This window comes from Carettochelys insculpta, chromosome 2 (assembly GCF_033958435.1).
Source record: "Carettochelys insculpta isolate YL-2023 chromosome 2, ASM3395843v1, whole genome shotgun sequence".
In the NCBI taxonomy this organism is placed as follows: domain Eukaryota; kingdom Metazoa; phylum Chordata; order Testudines; family Carettochelyidae; genus Carettochelys; species Carettochelys insculpta.
The window spans coordinates 39,838,276-39,858,120 of record NC_134138.1 but is presented as its reverse complement, the minus strand read 5'-3'; the positions used below and the strand labels follow the sequence as shown (position 1 = coordinate 39,858,120).

The following is a 19,845-nucleotide window of genomic DNA, read 5'->3' as shown; positions in this document are numbered from 1 at the left end:
ACAACCTTGCTGGTAAGCACTTGTAAAAATAGGCCTTTCCATCTTCCCACCAATCTTTTTATAATTTATTTTAATTGATATCCACGACTACAGATAAGCAGTGCTTTTATTTGTTAAACTAGAAGGACAAAATTCAATCTCCTAGCTAATCATTTACACTATATTTCACAATGATTTTGATAGAAATGTGGCCCTGTGATCCTTCTTGCCAAAGTATGTGCTTAATGATGCCCTAAGGTCACAGTTCTTTATATATTCCACACTGTGATCCCATGTTATGAGAGAAGCAAAAAGGGCATCTTGCCCAGTATCCGAGCCCCTGCAGTGGCCTGTCCCAGAGCTTTAGGATGAGTGTACAGGGGCTTGTCTACACTAGCTCCCTACTTTGAAGGGAGCCTGGTAAGTGGCATGTTGGGAGTTTATTAATGAAGTGCTGCGGTGCATATGCAGGAAGTCATTAAGCAAATTCCGCACCCCCACCCCCTGGCGGCAACTTCAAAGTGTTAATCTGTGAAGTGCTGGCTCATGTCTAGCCGCGGTTCGCCCTCCGGTACTTCAAAGTGCCTGGGGTAATTCAAAGTCCCCTGACTTCTCAAAATGGCTCACCTGGCCTGCCAAGCCTTCCTACCTCTCATGAAAAGCAGGTTGGTCCAGGTCCTGATAGATTACCATGTTCTATTATCAACTAGCAAGGGAGAGCCAGAACCAGATCATCTGCCCTTTTCCAGGAAGTCCGCAGGTGCTGGAACATCAGGTACCATGAATTGAAAATGGTGGTGGCCCCAACACAAAACAGAGGAAATGCTCGTGCCTCAGAGAAATGGAACTATGCATCATTAAGTTGAGGGCAGAGTACCAGTTACCTAGATTCAGGGAGGGAATAACAGAGGCCAAAGCAACCTTGTGAAACTTCTACTTTCTGAGAGATCTGCTGAGGTGATTCAGGTCCTTAATGGGTCTGAGGCTCTCTTTTGCTTTGGGTATTAGGAAATAGTGAAAGTGGAACTCTCTTCCTTTCAAGTCTGGAGGGACCTTCACTGTCAACCCCCAGGTATAGGACGTTGTCAACCTGTTGAATGTGTAGTTGCTCATGAGAACGGTTCCCGAAGAGGGACAGGGAAGAAGGGCGAGATGGAGAGTCAGCCATGAACTGTATGGTGTAGTGACCAGATGAACCAAAAGGGGCACAAGAGGTTGAGGAAGGAGATGAGGGAGGGAGGAATTGGATCCTGGGAAGTGATTGTGGTGCCATCCTCAGGCATATTCCTAAAATGTCTGCTTCTGGTTTCCTTGGCCTATGGAAGAACCAGGCCTGGCTAAGAAGGGAAAGGCGAAGGGTGATAGCATTTAAACTCTCTCTCTCTGTCTTTCTTCTTGAATAGTAACAGAGAGGAAGCCGTGCTAGTCTATACACTATCAAAACAAAAAGCAGTCAAGTAGCACTTTAAAGACTAGCAAAATGGTTTATTAGGTGAGCTTTTGTGGGACAGACCCACTTCTATGGTCTGAAGAAGTGGGTCTGTCCCACGAAAGCTCACCTAATAAACCATTTTGCTAGTCTTTAAAGTGCTACTTGACTGCTTTTTGTTTTGATAGTGTCTTTCTTCTTGTAGGAGTTGGTCTGACAGACTCCTTGTGATCTCAATGGAGGCAGAAAAGGCAAGGGACAGAATAGGTTTCTGGCCTGATGAGGGATGTGTAACGCTAAGGAATAGAGGGTGATATGGGAGTCTTTAAGGCCATGCACTGGTCAGCTCTGAAAAGAGCCCTGCTCCCGCAAATGGGAGGTGTTGGAGGGGAGTCTGCATCTCCTGGGACAGCCCGGAGGACTCTAACCAGGAACTGTGCTTCCTGCCCACTGCAGAGGTGACTATCCTGCCCAGGGAGCCCACAGCATCCCAGGCCATCCAGAGGGCACCTCCCACCATTGCTTTGCCCCCTTCCCCAACCCCCACCCCTGGGTGGAAAACTCCTGGGTGCCTCATACCTATTATAGTCCCTCAGGAGCTTTGCAGACCCTTAGCCTGGGGTTGATAGGTTTGAATTCTGGAAGGAGCCCAGGACAGGTAGATAGCAAACTGCCTTGGGCTTTCATTCAATAAGTGTTCAGGGCTACATCCACAAGGGGAATTCTGCACGTAACTGCCTCTTTAAGTGCTTAAATAAGACAAATCACCAAGGTCCTCAAAGCCTGCACCATGTAAGCACCAAAATCTCCTAGGTGTCTAGCTGGTAATATGTACTGGGCCAGAGAGAGAATGAGATTAACTCTATAGCCCAGGGGTTAGGACTCTCTCTAGGTTGCAAGAGACTCAGGTCTCTGTACTAACGAGTCTCTAATTATTTACTGCAGCTGGAACTGCCTTGTAGCACCTATGTCCCCTTGTGAGTTTAATTCTTCATGTATCAGTTCCTAGAAACCTGCCCCCTGAATACACACACAGGCTATGACCACACAGGCAAGTTATTTTGAAATAACTGTGTTCTTGTCCACACTACACCCACACTAGTTGAAAATAAATTTGAAATAGGGCTGTGTTATCTTAAACCAGTAAACCTCACTGCAGGAGGAATAGCGCCTATTGCGAAATAACTATTTCAAAATAAGGGCTGTTAAGATGCAGGATAGCATTTATTTTGAAATAGCTGTTTTGAAAGTAGTATGTTGGAATAAAACTTTTTGAAATAAGGCTGCTGTGTACACATAGCAGCACAGGAACAGCACTGCCTGGCTGCTTCTACACTACAAAGCTCGTTTGAAAGGATCGCTTTTGAAAATAAACTCTGAAAGACAAGCCTTTGGAGAAGGAGTGTCCACACAGGCAAATGGAGATCAAAGGCCCAACCCACCGCTTTGAAAGGCCCCACTGCTTTGTTGAAAGAGAGTGTCCTCATGTTCCAGGGCACCCTTTCAAAAGTACATGGCCGGGAAACGCTACAGGTAGGGTCGCATGGCAGACAAACCCTTCTGGAGCCATTGCCAGCTGCCATTTTAAAGGGCCCCTCACCCAGGAGTCTTGGCCTGCACACGTTGAGGGCTAGCTCAGCTATCCCCAGGCAGGCAGAGGGAGAACAACTGGAGAAGGCACCCTAGACTATTGCATGGACCCCAAGGAGCTCCCCTGCCCCATTGAGGCTGTGACCAGTGTGCTGGCCGTGGTGCTGGCCATGGTGTTGCAGCGGCTTTGGATGGCCATGCTAGTGGCCAACCCCCTGGAGGCCATCCTCAGGGAATGACACCTTCACCTGTTCCCCGTGCAGCCCTCCAGCACCATGACACCTGCATGAGGCCAGCGCTGCCCCTGCACAAATGGGTGGCCATCACCCTATGGAAACTGCCCACCCCAGACAGTCACTGATCCCTTGGGCACAAGTTCGGAGTGGACAAAGCCACTGTCCGGGCCATCCTGAACAAGGTAAGCCATGCTCGGGTCACACTCTCACCACAGGTGGGGGACAGGGAGCTGAGGGTCAGGGGGTTCCCCGGCAAGGGGCACCATCAGGAACAGAAGGGGGTGGCCCCTGGCAAGGACAAGGGAGGGGCAGGGTGGGTATGCAGGGGGGGAGGGGGAAGGTACCCAGGGAGGAATGCCATGTAGAGGACATGGACAGGGATGGGCGGGCACGCTGCTCCCCAATCCATACTCACAAGTGTGTTCTCCCTTCATGACATGCAGGTCATCTGGACTATCAACAAGGTTCTCCTGTGGCAGCTGATCCATATGAGGGACCATGACAATGCCATCCAGGGATTCAGTGAGCTGGGGTTCCCCAACTGCTTCAGGGTGCTGGACAGTACACATATCATCATCTGGGCCCTGGAGCAGAGTGGTGGGGCCTACATAAATCGCAAGGGCTAGCAGTCCATGGTGCTACAGGCACTCATTGATGCCCAGGGAGGGTTCTAGGACATCTGTGTGGGCTAGTCCAGCTGTGCCCATGAAGCTTGGGTGTTCTGGAATCCAGGGCGGAGCTGCCAGATGGCTGAGTGGATCTAGACCCACCCCCAGTGGGAGCTCCCTGTCGGGGACACCATGATGCCACCCTGCATCATGGCAGATACAACCTACCCACTGCAGGCCTGGCTCATTAGGCCATACACTGGTCACACCCAGCCTACGCAGCTTCCTGCCTGGGGGTTTGTGGAAGCCTGAGTCTTTAAAGAGAGGTGAACACAGGAGCCATAGAGCTCCACTTATGCTATGAGGGGCCTCACCACCTGCCAGCTGATTGGTGTCATGAAGGACTCCCTCTTCTGAAAGAGCCATCCACAAAGTGTCTACACTTGCTCTTGTTTGAAAGAGTCTTTCAAAAGGGGGTGCTCTTCCCACCATGGGAATGGAAGTCCAACTTTGAAAGAACAGTGCTGTTCTTTCCACGTTAATTTCAAAAGATCTCATTTTGTGTGTAGACACTCCACAGGGAATTTTGAAAGATGGGCTTCTTTCTACGTTACTTTTGAATGTAGTTGCTAGTGCAGATGCAGCCCCTATGTTTCAGGAGACTGGTCATATATGGCCCATGGTGTGTTCTGCCCCAGGACCTGGAATTGCAGTCAGTGAGCCTGGTCAGGAGGGAGCGGGGGCTCTTTGTTTACAAGGGGCCAACCAGTGCTTCATCCAGGGAAGATGAAGACGAGTATGCCTCAGGGGAAGGGGCAGGTGTCTCCTGCTCATCTAGGGATGGCTCCTTGGGTGCTGAAGCCCACTGCGGCACCCTGGCATTGGATTCAGCAATGTATTCTGACCCACAGAAGCCATGGCCTAGGGAACTTTTGAACAAACCAGATGAAAAGTTAATCAAGCTGAATGTGGGTCCTAGGCACAGGAATGAGATGTAAACAGGGAGATTATTTTTTATAATTGGAGGTGCATATTTCCTAGAACTGGAAGAGACCTCAGGAGGTCATCTAGTCTAGTCCCCTGCCCTCTTGGCAGGGCCAAGCACCATCCATGGCATCTATTTGCCCCAGTCCCTAAATAGCCTCTTTAGGGATTGAGCTCACAACCCTGGCTTTAGCAGGCTAATGCTCAAATCACTGAGCTACCCCTCCCCCACAAACAATTGTGTAATTTCTGAAAATCAGTTTGTATAAGTGTTGAAAACATGCAAACTGGAGGTATGAAGTCAATGCATGCACATTAAAGTGTATTACCCCCGTTGTGGGTCCTCATATTCAGGAGTAAAGTAGTCTTACTTCTTCATAACTTAATTCTCCAAGGATTTCATTGCTGTAAATTTCACATCCTTTCAGGCCCTCTTTGCCTATGGAAGATTAAGGAGCGGTACGTGGCCCTTTGAATGTGAGTGAATCACAATAATTGGTTTTTTATGTCATTTCAGTCTCATAAAAATCCACTTCCCAACTCAGGTTTGACGCTTAACATGCAGGCGAGAGCTCAGAGAAGCAAAAAGTCACAATGTGAAATTTTCTTTTGGGCAAGTCATGCAGTTTCCAGTCTGATCTAGAGTAATCTGTTATTACATTTTCCAACTCAAGTGAAGTGCACACTGAATTCTTTGTGAATAGTTTTTGGCTTTACATCATTTTCACTGAAGCAGCTTGCACACGATTGGAAAGTGATTTTACCAAATCAAGCTGGGATGCTAAAATGAGCAACTGCAGTTTAGCCTTACATAATGCTGAACGCTTTGTACAACAGCATTTAAATATTGCCATAATCAAAAATTTATTCTTGCTGCATTTGAGTCTGGAGTTAAGCAGTGGTTCAGGGCCACAAGATTTGGTTCTATTTCCATCTCTGCCACATCCTTGCTATGTGGGGATGTTTGACAAGTCATTTTATCTCTGTCCCCAGTTTTCCTTTCTATAAAGTGAGGATAGTAATACTTCTCTGGCTTGCTGGGAGTCTATAAAAATTAATGGTGCGTCTACACTAGGAACTAACTTTGAAGTTAGGAACTACATCAAAGTAGCTAGCACAGAGTCTACATACATTTTCCCTTACTTTGACGGGAGCCCAAATTCGAAGTCCTTACTCCATTTCCGGGAAGTTTAACTTCAAAGTAGAGTGTGTGTAGATGCTCAGCTTCGAAGTTATTTTTGTAGTGTAGACACAGCCAGTGTGTGTTAAGTGCTGTTGAGGCCCTCTTATAAACAGACACACAAAATATGATACGTAAAATGAAATATTCTATTCAAAACTAGTATCAAAAGAAGCACTCCTTTGTGATGTGAGGCTTCCAAGAAACATGCATTCTTTGGTCTGCCTGCTTATGCTTTAAATATGGTCTTTAATTCCATGATTACATTGGTATTTCTGCAGGACCCTGCCTTGGTCCAGGTATTCAAGCCCATCTAAGCATATTATGTAAAAGACACTGAATTGCAAGACTAAGATGTCTTACTAAAAGAAAAGTCATATATTCTCAAAACAGAAGTGAAGTAATACTACAGCTTACTGTAATTATGTAACAAACACCAAGGCCAGCTAGTGAAAAAAACTCAACTGTAAGCAGCATGGGGCAGGGACAGTCTTTTTGTTCTGTGATTTAAGAGCACTTAGCACATTATTATTTTCACAGCTATTACATTTGCCTTATGAAATACTTTTTCAGCAATAAACCAAAGAGAAATGTGGCATGGAACTGATGTAAAGCCAGTTGGATGGTGGCTGGTTTACTGCTGATGTCACAGTCTTATGTTCTAGTCTGTTAAACATTTATGCTCTTAGGTGAGGAGGCTACTGAAAGAAGAGAGCATTTTTTTCCAGTATGTGATTGTATCCCTAGTACCTGCCTGGTGCATCCAGGCTAGGGACACGGATTGGTGCTCAGGGACAGCCCGGGCCACCTGCCCCTTCTACCAGGAGCTGCACAGCCTCCTCATTGGTGAGGACAGCTCCCTTCACACTTGACACAGCAGCAGAGGAGCCCCCTGGAGTGCCAGGCGCAGATGAGCACAAGCCAGACTGTAGAGCTGTACTGCTGAGCCAGAGACAGAGGTCCCCTTGGATAGTGAGTCATTTGATGGGACCCTGGTAATCACCATTCCCTCAGGTTGTGCCAGGAGACCTCCAGCAGAGCGTTCCCAGACCTCTTTGAGGGGCCCTTCAGCAAGTGTCTGGTGCATCACACACCTCTGGGATCCTGGCCACATCCCAGCCCCAATGGACCCAGGATGGTAGGAGATCTTGTGGATGCCATGGCTTGTGGCCCTCTATCTCCAGTCTCCCCTGCAAGTTTGCATGCCCCACCCATATATACAGTTACCCCCTTCACCCTTGTAAATAGTTATTTGCCTAGTTTTCAGTTTCAACAAATTTTCATATGGTTCAGTAAATGGTTTAGTTTTCTGCACCCCCATGTCCCTCATTATGGGGGGATGGATGGGAAGGGACATGGTGGAGAGGTGAGGTGGGGCTGTGGGCTGGAGGACCCTGTGACTTGTGCCTAGGGGAGTGGCATGGGTGCCCATGGATGAAGCTGTGCTGGAGGGCCTCCCAGATCCACAGCCCATCATGGTGGGCTTGATGGTCACGAGCCAAAGCCAGTCTTAGCCATCCACCCCCTGAAGAAGATCTTCTCCTTGGCCTCCATGACATCATGGAGGGCACAGCACGTCCCCACACCCTGGGGAATATTCCAGACCCGTGAGGAGACACCTGAACTGTGCCTTAAGATGGACGAAGGCACACTCTACTGGGTAGCATACCCAGCTCAGGCAGCTGTTGAACAGCTCCTGGGTGGAATCAAGGGGGCATGTGTACAGCTGCATAAGCCAGAGCTGCAGGGGGTAGGCCATGTCCCCCACCATGCACAAGGACATCGTCATAGGCCCCAACAGCAAGCTGCTGCTCAGGGATGTAGGTCGCCCCGTCCTTTCTCCAGCAGGGGCTGGAGATGCAGACGACCTGTGCATCATGGGCCCAGCACGACCAGCCTATGTAGACGCCAATAAAGCATTGCCAATGGTCCACAAAGGCCTGCAGCATGACCAAAGGGCAGTCCTTGCAGTTGATGTAGTGAGCCATGCTGTGGTCTGGGACATGGATGGCACTGTGTATGCCATTGATGGTGCTGAAACAGCATGGGAAGCCAAAGGTGGTGAACCTGGCTACGGCTACGGCTACGGCTACATCCAGGTGCCCAACAAGGATGACCCTTCGGAGCAGTAGTAGGTTGATAGCCCTCATGACCTACAGGAGACGGAGAGCGAGCACACTTGTAAGTGTGTGAAGGGGTGCCCCTGGCTGTCGCCGCCCCATTCTACCCCCCCAGACCCTCCAGCCACACCCCCTGAGGCCACCTTTCCATCAGTGGGCCTGTGTAAGGGTGGGGCAGCATGGTTCCCCAGGGCTAGGCCTCCCAGCCTCCCTCTCCCTCCCCATGACAGGCCTGTGAGACAAGAGTGCCTTACTTCCACAAGGACAGCCCTGATGGTTGATTTGTCCACCCCAACTTGCTGTCCCACAGACTGGTGGCTGTTCATGGTGGCCAGCTTCCACCCAGCAATGGCAAACTGCTTCTTGAGGGGAAGAGTGAGCCACATACAGGTGTTCTGGTGTCAGAGGGCAGGGGTGAGACAGCTGCAAAACTCCAGGAATGTCTTTCTACATGCAGAAATTCTGGAGCTACTGCATGTTGTCCTACTCACCCATGACCAGCCAGTCCCATCAGTTGAAGCTGGTCATTTAGCGCCACACACACCTGATCGCATGGGTGTGGGGAGCATGGACGGTGCCAGGAGAGCGTGGCCAGGGCCCCACTGTTATGTCTTTGCCACTGGAGGACCTGCAGGGACACTGCAATGATGGTGACCAGCAGCTCGCCTGGGGCATGGATGTGGTGCCGGAACTGCTGTGAGTCCATGGCTCCCAGCTAGGAGCTTGGGGTCCCTGCACCAGCTCTGCTGTTCTGTGGGTAGCAAATTTATTTTGTAAATTTAAGATCTCAACATGTGTAGGGAGGGGTCATAGGGAGGGGCCCCTTAAGGCCCTATGACCCCATCCATGCAGTTTCCTGCCCCATTCTTAGAATCATAGAATGCTAGGACTGGAAGGGACCTTGAGAGGTCATCGAGTCCAGCCCCTGTCTAGACCATCGCTGATGGACATTTATCTAACCTGTTCTTAAATATCTCCAGAGATGGAGATTCCACAACCTCCCTAAGCAATTTATTCCAGTGTTTGACCAGCCTGGCCGTGTCTACACTAGCCAAAAACTTCAAAATGGCCATGCAAATGGCCACTTCAAAGTTTACTAATGAAATGCTGAAATACATATTCAGCACCTCATTAGCATGCGAGCAGCCGCAGCACTTCGAAATTGATGCGGCTCGCCACCGCGTGACTTGTGCAGATGGGGCTCCTATTTGAAAGGACCCCGGCTACTTTGAAAGCCCCTTATTCCCATCTGCTCATAGGAATAAGGGGACTTCGAAGTAGCCAGGGTCATTTAAAAAAGGAGCCCCATCTGGACGAGCCGCGCGGCAGTGAACCGCATCAATTTCGAAGTGCCACAGCCGCCCGCATGCTAATGAGGCACTGAATATGTATTTCAGCACTTCATTAGTAAACTTCAAAATGGCCATTTGCATGGCCATTTCGAAGTTTTTGGCTAGTGTAGACGTAGCCCCTGACAGTTAGGAACTTTTTCCTAATGTCCAACCTAAACCTCTCTTGCTGCAGTTTAAGCCCATTGCTTCTTGTTCTATCCTCAGAGGCCAAGAAGAACAAGTTTTCTCCCTCCTTATGACACCCTTTTAGATACTTGAAAACCGCTGTGTCCCCCACCCCTTAATCTTTTTTCCAAACTAAACAAGCCCAGTTCTTTCAGCCTTTCTTCATAGGTCATGTTCTCTAGACCTTTGCTCATTCTTGTTGCTCTTTTCTGGACCCTTTCCAATTTCTCCACATCTTTCTTGAAATTCGGCACCCAGAACTGGACGCAATACTCCAACTGAGGCCTAACCAGTGCAGAGTAGAGCTGAAAAATGCCTTCTCATGTCTTGTTCCCAAAACACCTGTTAAGGCATTCCAGAATCATGTTAGCTTTTTTTGTAACAGTCTCACCCTCTTGACTCATATTTAACTTGTTGTCCACTATAACCCCTAGATCCCTTCCTGCCATACTCCTTCCTAGACAGTTGCTTCCCGTTCTGTATGTGTGAAACTGATTGTTCCTTCCTAAGTGGAGCACTTTGCATTTGTCTTTATTAAACTTCACCCTGTTTACTTCAGAGCATTTTTAAAAAGGCGGCTGGGTCGGTGTAGCTGCTCTCTTTTGAAAGATCGGGTCCATCGTTTGATTCAATTTTTGTGTATGGACATGCTCTTTTGAAAGATTTTTTTTTTTCCAGAGGGTCTCCTCCTATAGTACTTCTTTTGAAGAACCGCTGTTGTATAGACCTAGCCCCCGTGGGTGATGTGGTGTCCTGGGACTGACTGGCCACAACTACTACATACATTGTATATTAAAATCTTGTGATTCATCAGAACTTTAGCTAAGCCTGCACAGGTTAAAAGGTGCACAACTCAGTGGTTCCAGAGACAGCACACAACACAAGTGCTCCATTCTTAATTTAGAACTTCTTGATGGATATACATTTGTAACTAGCCTTTCAATCAGTTAACCGTACAGCACCATGGCTATGTCTACACTATCCAAAAACTTCAAAATGGCCACACAAGTGGCCATTTTGAAGTTTACTAATGAAGCGCTGAAATACCTATTCAGCGCCTCATTAGCATGCGGGCAGCCGCAGCACTTCGAAATTGACGTGGCTCCTCTTTGAAAGGACCCCGCCTACTTCGAAGTCCCCTTATTCCTATGAGCAGATAGGAATAAGGGAACTTTGAAGTAGCCAGGGTCCTTTCGAAAAGGAGCCCTGTCTGGACAAGCCACATGGCAGCGAGCCGCGTCAATTTCGAAGTGCTGCAGCCGCCCGCATGCTAAGGAGGCGCTGAATATGTATTTCAGCGCTTCATTAGTAAACTTCAAAATGGCCATTTGCGTGGCAATTTCGAAGTTTTTGGATAGTGTAGACACGGCCCATATGTCTACTTCCACAGAAGTTGCTAGACTTTATGCATGTGGAGCATTTTCATGTTTCTTAGCAACACAAGTTTGGTCTACTAAAATAACATCCTGTGCCTGTGGAGTACATTTAAACGGAGATTTGGAGCAAAGTTTTATTTTTCCATATTTATGTGAAATATTTAAATTTACAAAATAAATTTGGTTTATTCCAGAGAAAGCAGGTTTTACTCGATTATAAATACCACTGCACGAATCAGGTAGAGACATGAAGTAGATAAAGACAGAACCTACTCTTTCAACATTTTTTTCATGTGGCCAACAGAGGAAGGCTCAGGCCCAAAGTAAATGTCCTAGAAAAATTAGGTAACCTGTGTTAACTTTTTCAAGTTACCTAGCACAAATAATGCAATACCACTTGCACTGCCGAAGTTTTCATAGTGACCAATTATAATCGTTTCACAGCACAGCTTGCCAAGTTAACTCGCTCAGGAAATCATGATTTACCTGATTAAGATTTAGGTTTAGGATTAATATTTAGGAGTCAATGCTAATCTGTTTGCTGATAAGGTGGAGGAAATTACAGAGGTAAATTTGATAAATACCTAGCACTGAACCTATACTAGACAAGATTGGTGTTAGATCTAATCCAGAAAAACAATTCTAATGCCCTAATGTTACCAAGGTAGAAGTCAATAGGATCACCGTTATAAAGATTTCTGGGTTAACATTAAAAGGAGGGTCTCTTTAGAACATGAGGGTAACTTCTTGATCATCTCTGGACAACATATGTTTCTCTCAGATGTAAGCCACAAAAAAAAAAAATCACCTTTTTCTAGGCAGTCAACCAAGTTGTTCTGTCTCCTGGAGCTAATTTGGATCCATGGGTCCACTATCCCATTTCTAAGAGTAGCCTATTCTAAATGCTTAAAAGGAAGCAAAACCAAGTAAAATCCTATTGCACTTGGCAAACTGCATATTCTATAACAAGAGGAAGATTTTCTCAACCCAGCTGATCAGATTATGCTGAGGCACAAGGACTGACAGTTCTTTTAATCCTTTCTCTGGTGTATTGGTATCATAGCCAAACACACATGAATTTTCGCATGCTCCCTTTGCGGCTATCAGATCCTCTGAGAGCTCCTGACCCCTCTGCTTGTCTGGCTTTTATAGCCTCAAGTGCACTGTAGCACTCTTTTCTGAGCCTGGGCAGCTCATCTCTTCTCATGCTCTTCATATATGTGACTATATGACTGGAATGGGGGACTGAACATGTTGTTTGTGTCATTGGTGTAGTGCATATAGTGTATTCTTATTAGCAAGATAAATATCAATGAAGTGTATGCGAAAGGAATGAAGAGCTAATGACCAGAGCTTGAAAAGTAACTGAATGGGGGGCATTTTGAATGTGTTCCTCAGGGACTGATCTTAGCCCCAAAGCGAGTCAGTATTTTTGGCAATGATCCTGATGTAAATATAAAATCAGGGCTGACATAGTTTGCCTGTCACACACAGATTGGGAGTGTGTTAAATAATGCAGAGGACAGGACAGTTACAAAGAATGATGTGCACCCCTTAGGAAGCTGGGCATATGGGCAGCCAGGTTGTGCCCTCTGCCCGTGCCCAAGGCCTTGCCCCTCCCTTTTTGCCCCCTCCCACTTCCCCAGGGACTATGGAGCACCTCCCAGGTGGCCCCTAACCCCAGTGCCAGGCAGCTCACAGGTGAGGCCCTGCTCTTGATGTGTCAGGTAGCACAGCATCAGTGCCCTAAACACTTGGGCAATGAACCATGCCCCGCCCCCAAGTGCTGGTGCTCTGAACAGCTGGACAGAGTGGTTACTGTGCTCCCCTACCCCAGCCCTGATGTGCACTCTTGAGGGACATAGGCTGGCCAGCCCTAACCAGTCTGGACCAGCCAAAAGGAGAAGGCTCCTGGCCTGGGGGAGTAGGATAGGTGCAGCCAGGGGGGACTGCCCATGGCTGGGGTCATCCTGACAAAATGTATTTAACACAAACACAACCAAGGTCTTATCTAGGAACAAGGTACACAGGTCATTGCTACAGCATGTGGGACTGTGTTCTAGAAAGGGGACATACTGGACACAACCAAAAACTGAACCAGAAGCTCTTCTGTTGATGTTGCAGTAAAAAGGACTAATGTGATGCTGTCATGTATAAAGAGGAGAACGGTGAGGATGAGGAGAGAGGTGCATAGGACAGAGGCTGAGACTAGAAGGCTGCACAGAGTTCAGGCACACGCTTTTTTTTTTTTTTTTTTTTAAAAAAGGTTAAGAAATTGAGAAACAAAAAGAAAATAAAAACCCCACAGCTAACTTAGAGGCTTGAGTGAATGCTGGACCATGAGAGACTTAAAGAGCTCAATCGATTTAGTTTATCAAAAAGATCAAGATGTGATTTGATTATAGTGCATAAACAGAGGGAGAAAATACCAGGCATGGGCTTTCAATCCAACGCAATAAGGCATATGAAGATCCATTGATTTAGAAGTTAAACCTGAAGAAATTCACGTCAGGCATAAGGCACAAATTTACTTAAACAGTGAGGATCATTATCCATTAGAACAAACTTGCCAGGCAAGTGATTGGTTCTCCATCCATTGAAGTCTTAATAAAAGGACAATGGGATGAAGTTCTATGGCTGCTGTTATTCAGGACCTTATGCTAGATTTCATGGCCCCTACTGGCCTTAAAACCTGGAAATCTATTCTATGTGGTGTTAGCAAGTGAACAGCTGCATAATATAAGCCTTGTATGCCCAAGGTCAGCCTCAGGCATAGCCCTCTCTTCTGGAGGGGAAGAGAAGCATAAATCCCTGACTGGAGCCTCATCTGACAGGAAAAGGCATAGTCGCAGCCACCCACAGACCAGGAAAGGCATTCTTGGTTCTAGTTGGTATCTAAGTTGAACTAAACATACTGGGTACCAAAGTTTGGATGACTCTGATGAATAAAAGGCAGATGCCCTCAGCTGCAAAAAAGGTCAGTCCATCTTTGCCAGCTCTTGAAAGTATTTCCTTCTGCCAGCCAGCATAACCTAAGTTTCCCATAGATGAAACCTGACCCAATCCTGAGCTTTTTATTCACAGCTAGAATTTCACCCATTCTGAGCATATTGTGGACCTCAAATTTGTGAGCAAGAACATTTGTGGTAACAGCAAGCTGTAACTTTTAGACAGTAGTCACAGACAGTGACTGATGTGCACATTAACATGACTATTTAGAGCAAAGCTCTGATATTAAGATTTTTCTTATGCAATCAGGAAACAGAAACATGCCTTGTGATTCACATGTCCCAGGAAAACTAACAACTTGAATTTTCATTTCTTAAAACCCAATACTCAGCAAAAGTATTGCCAAAAATAGCTTCTGAACAATTTAAAGACCAAGAGCTAGTTTTGTCAATTACTTGTAGAACAAGGGGTTGGGAGAAAAATGTAATCAGGTCATTGAGAGATTACAAATATAAAAAGGTATGAAATGCACATAATTAATTCACAGCTAAATTATTCTCTCATGTCTGCCAGTTACTCATTATACAGCCTGAATTTTACAACACATCTATGATTAAGTTTAAAGTTTTCTTTCAGTTGTCAACCTTAAAAGTCATGCATATAGAGATCAACTATTTAGTGTGTTTAAACTATTTACAGGAAACATGATGTATTTGACATACAAGTTACTTTTCTATGTCAGAAAATGGCTTTGCTGAGCTACAAAATCATTCTTTACTGAACGCTTTGCAGTAAATTTCAACAATTGTCAGGGCCTTGGGTGCTTGTTGAACAAAAGCACTGTTTAATAGTTAAAAATGCAGTGTAAGGTTTTCTGTCAAATGTTACATAGGAGTTAATACTGGGGGTACACACTGACAACCTGAGGGTAACAATCATTGTAAGACCATTGTAATTATCCCAAAAGTTAAACATTACAAACTCTGAAACTCAGAATTCAGGTTAAACATAAAAGATATCCAAACAAGTTAAAGTATGGGAATGAATAGTTAAAATACTCTTTGAACTTTAAATCTGCTCTGTAGGGAAAACATGGGGTGGAGAAGAAATCCAAATTTGATCTGCACTTAAAAAAAAAATCAGATAAATCTAATCTCTGACCACAGATACTAAACTACTTTAAATCATAATTGATGGTTCTTGCATGACATCGCTACGTAACACAACTGAAGTTTAATTCATTTCAATTACTGGATATATTTTACAAGGTAAGGTACCTTAAGAATGGATTTAACCTAGACTAAACTCAGTCCTTTATATGTGGATACACAATGGTTTTTTTCCTACAAAGAGTAATTCTGCTTTTAGAAGACTGGGTGGTTCACAGGATTGGTAACGGGATACTGTCTCAGTTTTGGGACATCATTTTGACTCTAGAGCAGACTGGTGATGGGCCTAAATTACTGGCAGGGAAAAGTGACCAATGGTGAGCAGCTGCAGTTCTGTAGATGTTCTGGCGACAGAGAACTTCAATCTCCAGGATATATCATCAGTAAGTTACATAACAAATCAATCTGATGCATCAATTGCAATCTACTGCACTACACAAAGAACCAACACATTGCTCATGCAATTTATCTTGCTTGCAAAATGAAACAAACAGACCAAGTACAAGAACTAGAGAAAATGAGGGCACCACTTATAAACAGGGTTAAAAATGGCACTTTGATAGACAGAGTGAGGTAGTGAAATGTGGAAGAGAGAACCCTTGTTCTGCCTGTGCTAACCCTACAAACATGGAGAAAGGATGTTTAGGAAATGACTTCTCTTCTAAAGCAAGAGCCTGGGGTAGGTAGTAATAACTCTTCCTCCTGACAAAGACAAAACAGACAGATTGATTTACCTTTGTTCCCTGGTAGAAGTCATCTTTGGACTGGGTGCCCATGAATGGGAACTGCATGTGTGTGTGGGTGTCAATCCCCCCAGGCAACACCAGTTTGTTGCAGGCATCTATCACAAGGAGCCCAGCAGATGCCTCAGGCTGTAGTTGTGGTACCACTGCCTGAACTATTCCATCCTCCACATACACATCAGCCAGCTGTGAGTAGTCATCATTCACCACTCTCCCGCCTTTGATCAAAATCCTCTGCTGTAGGAGAGCCATGGCTTTTGCTGCAGGTTCCTTGCAAGTGTGCCCAGCAGTAGGGTGTGAGCTTTGAGAGCAGCAGTGGCACTATTAGGCACCAGTGCAGAAACAGACTGGGAAGACAGCCTGCATTCCTTTGGAATGAAGCAGACAGATTCCCGTTTCCTCCTCTAAGCCTGATCCCAGTACTTCCTTCTGAAAGGTGCTTTTTGCTGCCCACCCTTGGTCTGCCTCTCTCAGCATATCATTTACAAGTGGCTCCTGAGCACAAGTGACATGTTGGTATTTATATCTCGATCTGAGGACTCTCCTCCTGCAACCCTAACTCCTCCCACTGCCCCAATTTAGCATGTAACAGCTGCTGCTTACTACTCTGCCCTGGTCCAACAAAGCAGGGATCTTACCAAGCTCTTGTAGAATAGTTAAATAGCGACCACAGGGCCTTGTTTTGTGCTCTTGTTTATACAACTAATAAGGAGCAGATTTTCAAGCGCTCAGCCTTGATGCACACAGCCAGACCTTCAGAACTGAGCAGTGCACAATGTGTGGAGCTGTTTTGCAAACCTGGCCACTTATTTTTAGCTCTTAAAAATTAGCATTTAGCATGGGGGTCATGGCCCTGAATTGCTTTACTCAAATGAGGGACAGCACAAACAGCAGTGCTGCAGGCTTCATTGCCACTCACACAGGGGGCTTTAACCAGAGGTGGATTAAAGCAAAGCTGGGCACTAGGCACACTAAAAATTAAGGTTACCTCACCACCACTCAGAGCTCCCCTCCAGCCCTAGCTTGCTCATCTTGGCTGGTAGGGGACCCACTCACTGAACTCATTCCCTATGGGTTCTGAGTGGGGAGCCAGCATTTCCATGGAGCCCATTTCTAGGAGGGTGTGTGGGAAGGCCTTCAACGTTACAAAGCCTGGTGTTCTGGGAAATCTTTTACCTTCTCGCTAGGACTTGGGTGGTGGACTAGGTATCAAAGGACTTTTGGCTTGACTGAGACAAGCCCTCATAGGTGGTAGAGAGCCCCTCTCCCTATCCTTCCTGAAGGAAGTCTATTTCCCTGCCACCCAAAACCTATTCTTGTCGCACAAGAAAATCAGGTTGTGGAAAGTGGTACCAAGCTACCTCCTTATCACTCTTCCCCAAGGAACTTGCCATGTCTAGGAGACCTTTGTGGGGGTGGGGTGGGCTGGGGGAAGGAGCCAGAAATCCTCTTCTGCCCTTTGGGAATTGCTGCTTTCATTGGATAGACTACTTGAACAGAAGTTGTTCTATTATCCTTAATTAAAAATGGACAAGGCTCATTAAGAGGAAAGTAAGGGGGAAAGGAGAAAGCTACAGCTTTCATGCTCGATAGGGGATGGAGGGTGGTTAGTACTTCACAGAATCAGGTCCTGAAGGAAGAAGAGGAATATTAAAGACTGAAAAATGGCTGCGTTGTTTGCAAATATCTGTCCAGCAAGAAAAATAAAGGTCTGGCCATTGAGTAAACAATGAACATCTTGTAAAATAACTTTAACATTAGAATACTTGGATCATTTTAACACACAACAGTTGCACTCCTCTGCTCTTATGTTTCTAGGGTGTTAAGATAACTAGCTAAGAATTTAATTGATAAAACACAAAGGATTTTTTTCCCCAATGAGAAATGCAGAAGTGATTGGCAAATAGAATAAGGCATCTTGAATCAACAATCCATGTTTATATTTAATGCCACATAGTAATAAAGGATTTAGCTAGAAGCTGAAACCCAACAAAGAGTTGGCATACTGCAGATGTGGTATGTACTTCACAACCAGCTCCACTGCACCCAGAAGTCTGTCAGTTAGAACAGGATATTTAATCTGATCTCTACTGCCCAAACAGTACAGGACTGCAGGACAGTATTTAAGGTGCCTGCAAGATGAAGAACCTAAGCGGCACTTGCTTTTCATGAGGCACACTGATAAATGCCTAAATCACTTTGAAAGCTTTACCCTTGGAGATAAATAGATTGCTGGCAGATATCAAAGGTCAGTCCATTTACTTAGCTCTCGAAAACAAGAAAACCTTGTATCAGCAACATTTACGTAAACTTGGTAAATGTTTGATATGGTCATACTGCAACAGCATCAGTTGGTTTGCCCTGAATTACCCTCACAGAATAGAAGAATGTCCACCTCTCTATGGGAACAGAATACAGCAAACCCTCAAAATATGTGGCTTTAATGTGAGTTAAGCACAACTTGAAGCTGCTCTGTGGCCTCTTCCCCCAGCCACGCAGCTGTCAGCTTGACAGCTGTGCCGCTGGAGGAAAGCAGGGAGAAAGCTTTTAGCTTGCTTAGTTGGTCACAGGCATGCTAAAAGCTCCTCTCCCTCTCTTCCCCCAGTGGCACAGCTGTCAGCCCAACAGCTGCGCAGCTGGAGGACAGCAGGAGGAGGGCTTTTAGCTTGCTTAGCTACCCACAGCTGTGGGCAGCTAGGCAAGCTAAAAGCCTTCCCCCGCCGTGCAGCTGTCAAGGAGGAAGGCAGGGAGAAGCAGCCAGAAAACTGACCAGCCCTAGTGGGCTGGTCAGTTTTCCGGTCCTGCAAGCGGAAGGGAGCTGGGAACCAAGCAGCAGCCTGGTTCCCTCTCCCCAGCGACTTGCATGAAAATTTGAGTTATGCTGGGATTGCAAGAACACACTCTCCTCATAACTCAAGGGTTTACTGTACATCACTAGCTCCTATTGCTGATGTCTTTCCTCCAGGGTGGGATTTCACCCAATAGGTAACGGACCTTTTGAACTCCTTTCACAGGAGGCCTTGGCATTCAAGTTTGGCCTTGCTCAGTACCAAGATCATTAGTTGGACCAACTGTTTGGAGTCTCTTCCCAAGAGCTATGGTTATGTCTGTTTGGGACTTTGGAGAGGAAGAAGAAACAAAGAGGACATAAGGCTGGATGAAACCCCCAGTAGAACCAATAATGCCACTGGTATGCCGTGGGGCTCCAACTCATTGGTCTCAGCCTCTGGACCACTCTCATTCATGCCCATGAGTTCAGTCCTCAGTAAAAGTTAATGCCTTCTATCCCAAAAAATGAAGGGCACAGGGGCTTCTTTTTGTCTCCAAGGAAAAGGCCAAATCTCCTGAACACAGAAGCACCATACCATTTGATAGTCAGGCCTGGCACTGAATCTCCAAACCTAGGCACCATGAAAAGCCTGCCCTTGAAAGCAGCAGGCAAGACACTGGGTAGACTGAAGCAGGCTGTGATACCAGGGCATTAAGCACACTTGTAGGCTAAATATCCACTGGCCACAAATGAGCTGAGTCCTGCATTGCTGGGGAATCTGGAACTAACATGAAAGTCATGGCAACATGCTTGGTACAATGTACTGACTCCAAAGAGGAAGGCACTGAAGTTGGCTGCAGGCAGCATTCATGAGGTGACAAAGGCTCATCCCAGTCTTAGTTCAGGGCTATTAGTTACTGGAGATCTGACATGTCCCAGATATAACCTCAATGAAGCTATTTAAACATAAGAATAGTTGTCACTTACCAGCATAGATTTCCAGCACCTGGTGCAAGCAATGCTTGAAGTTCAGAGATTAAGGCACTTCCCTAGTACTGGCCATTGGGACCCAGAACAAGCAGAAATGCACCGATCTATTAACTGTACTATGGAAACTAGAAAATGCTACAAAAATGAGTACTAACTATATACAAGAAAGTTCTCCTGAAAAGCGGTGGGAGGGGTGACAATTGCA

General features: G+C 46.1%; 1 protein-coding gene across 1 annotated transcript in view; it reads right to left on the bottom strand.

The window, feature by feature from the left end:
- DPYS (dihydropyrimidinase) overlaps positions 1-16,966 on the bottom strand; it is a 47,423-nt gene extending 30,457 nt beyond the window's left edge. Inside the window, exon 1 of the mRNA XM_074985658.1 lies at positions 15,872-16,966. Within this exon, the coding sequence (XP_074841759.1) occupies positions 15,872-16,132 (261 nt within the window). The 5' untranslated portion in view covers positions 16,133-16,966. The remainder of the gene's footprint in view (positions 1-15,871) is intronic.
- Positions 16,967-19,845: the final 2,879 nt, after the last annotated feature.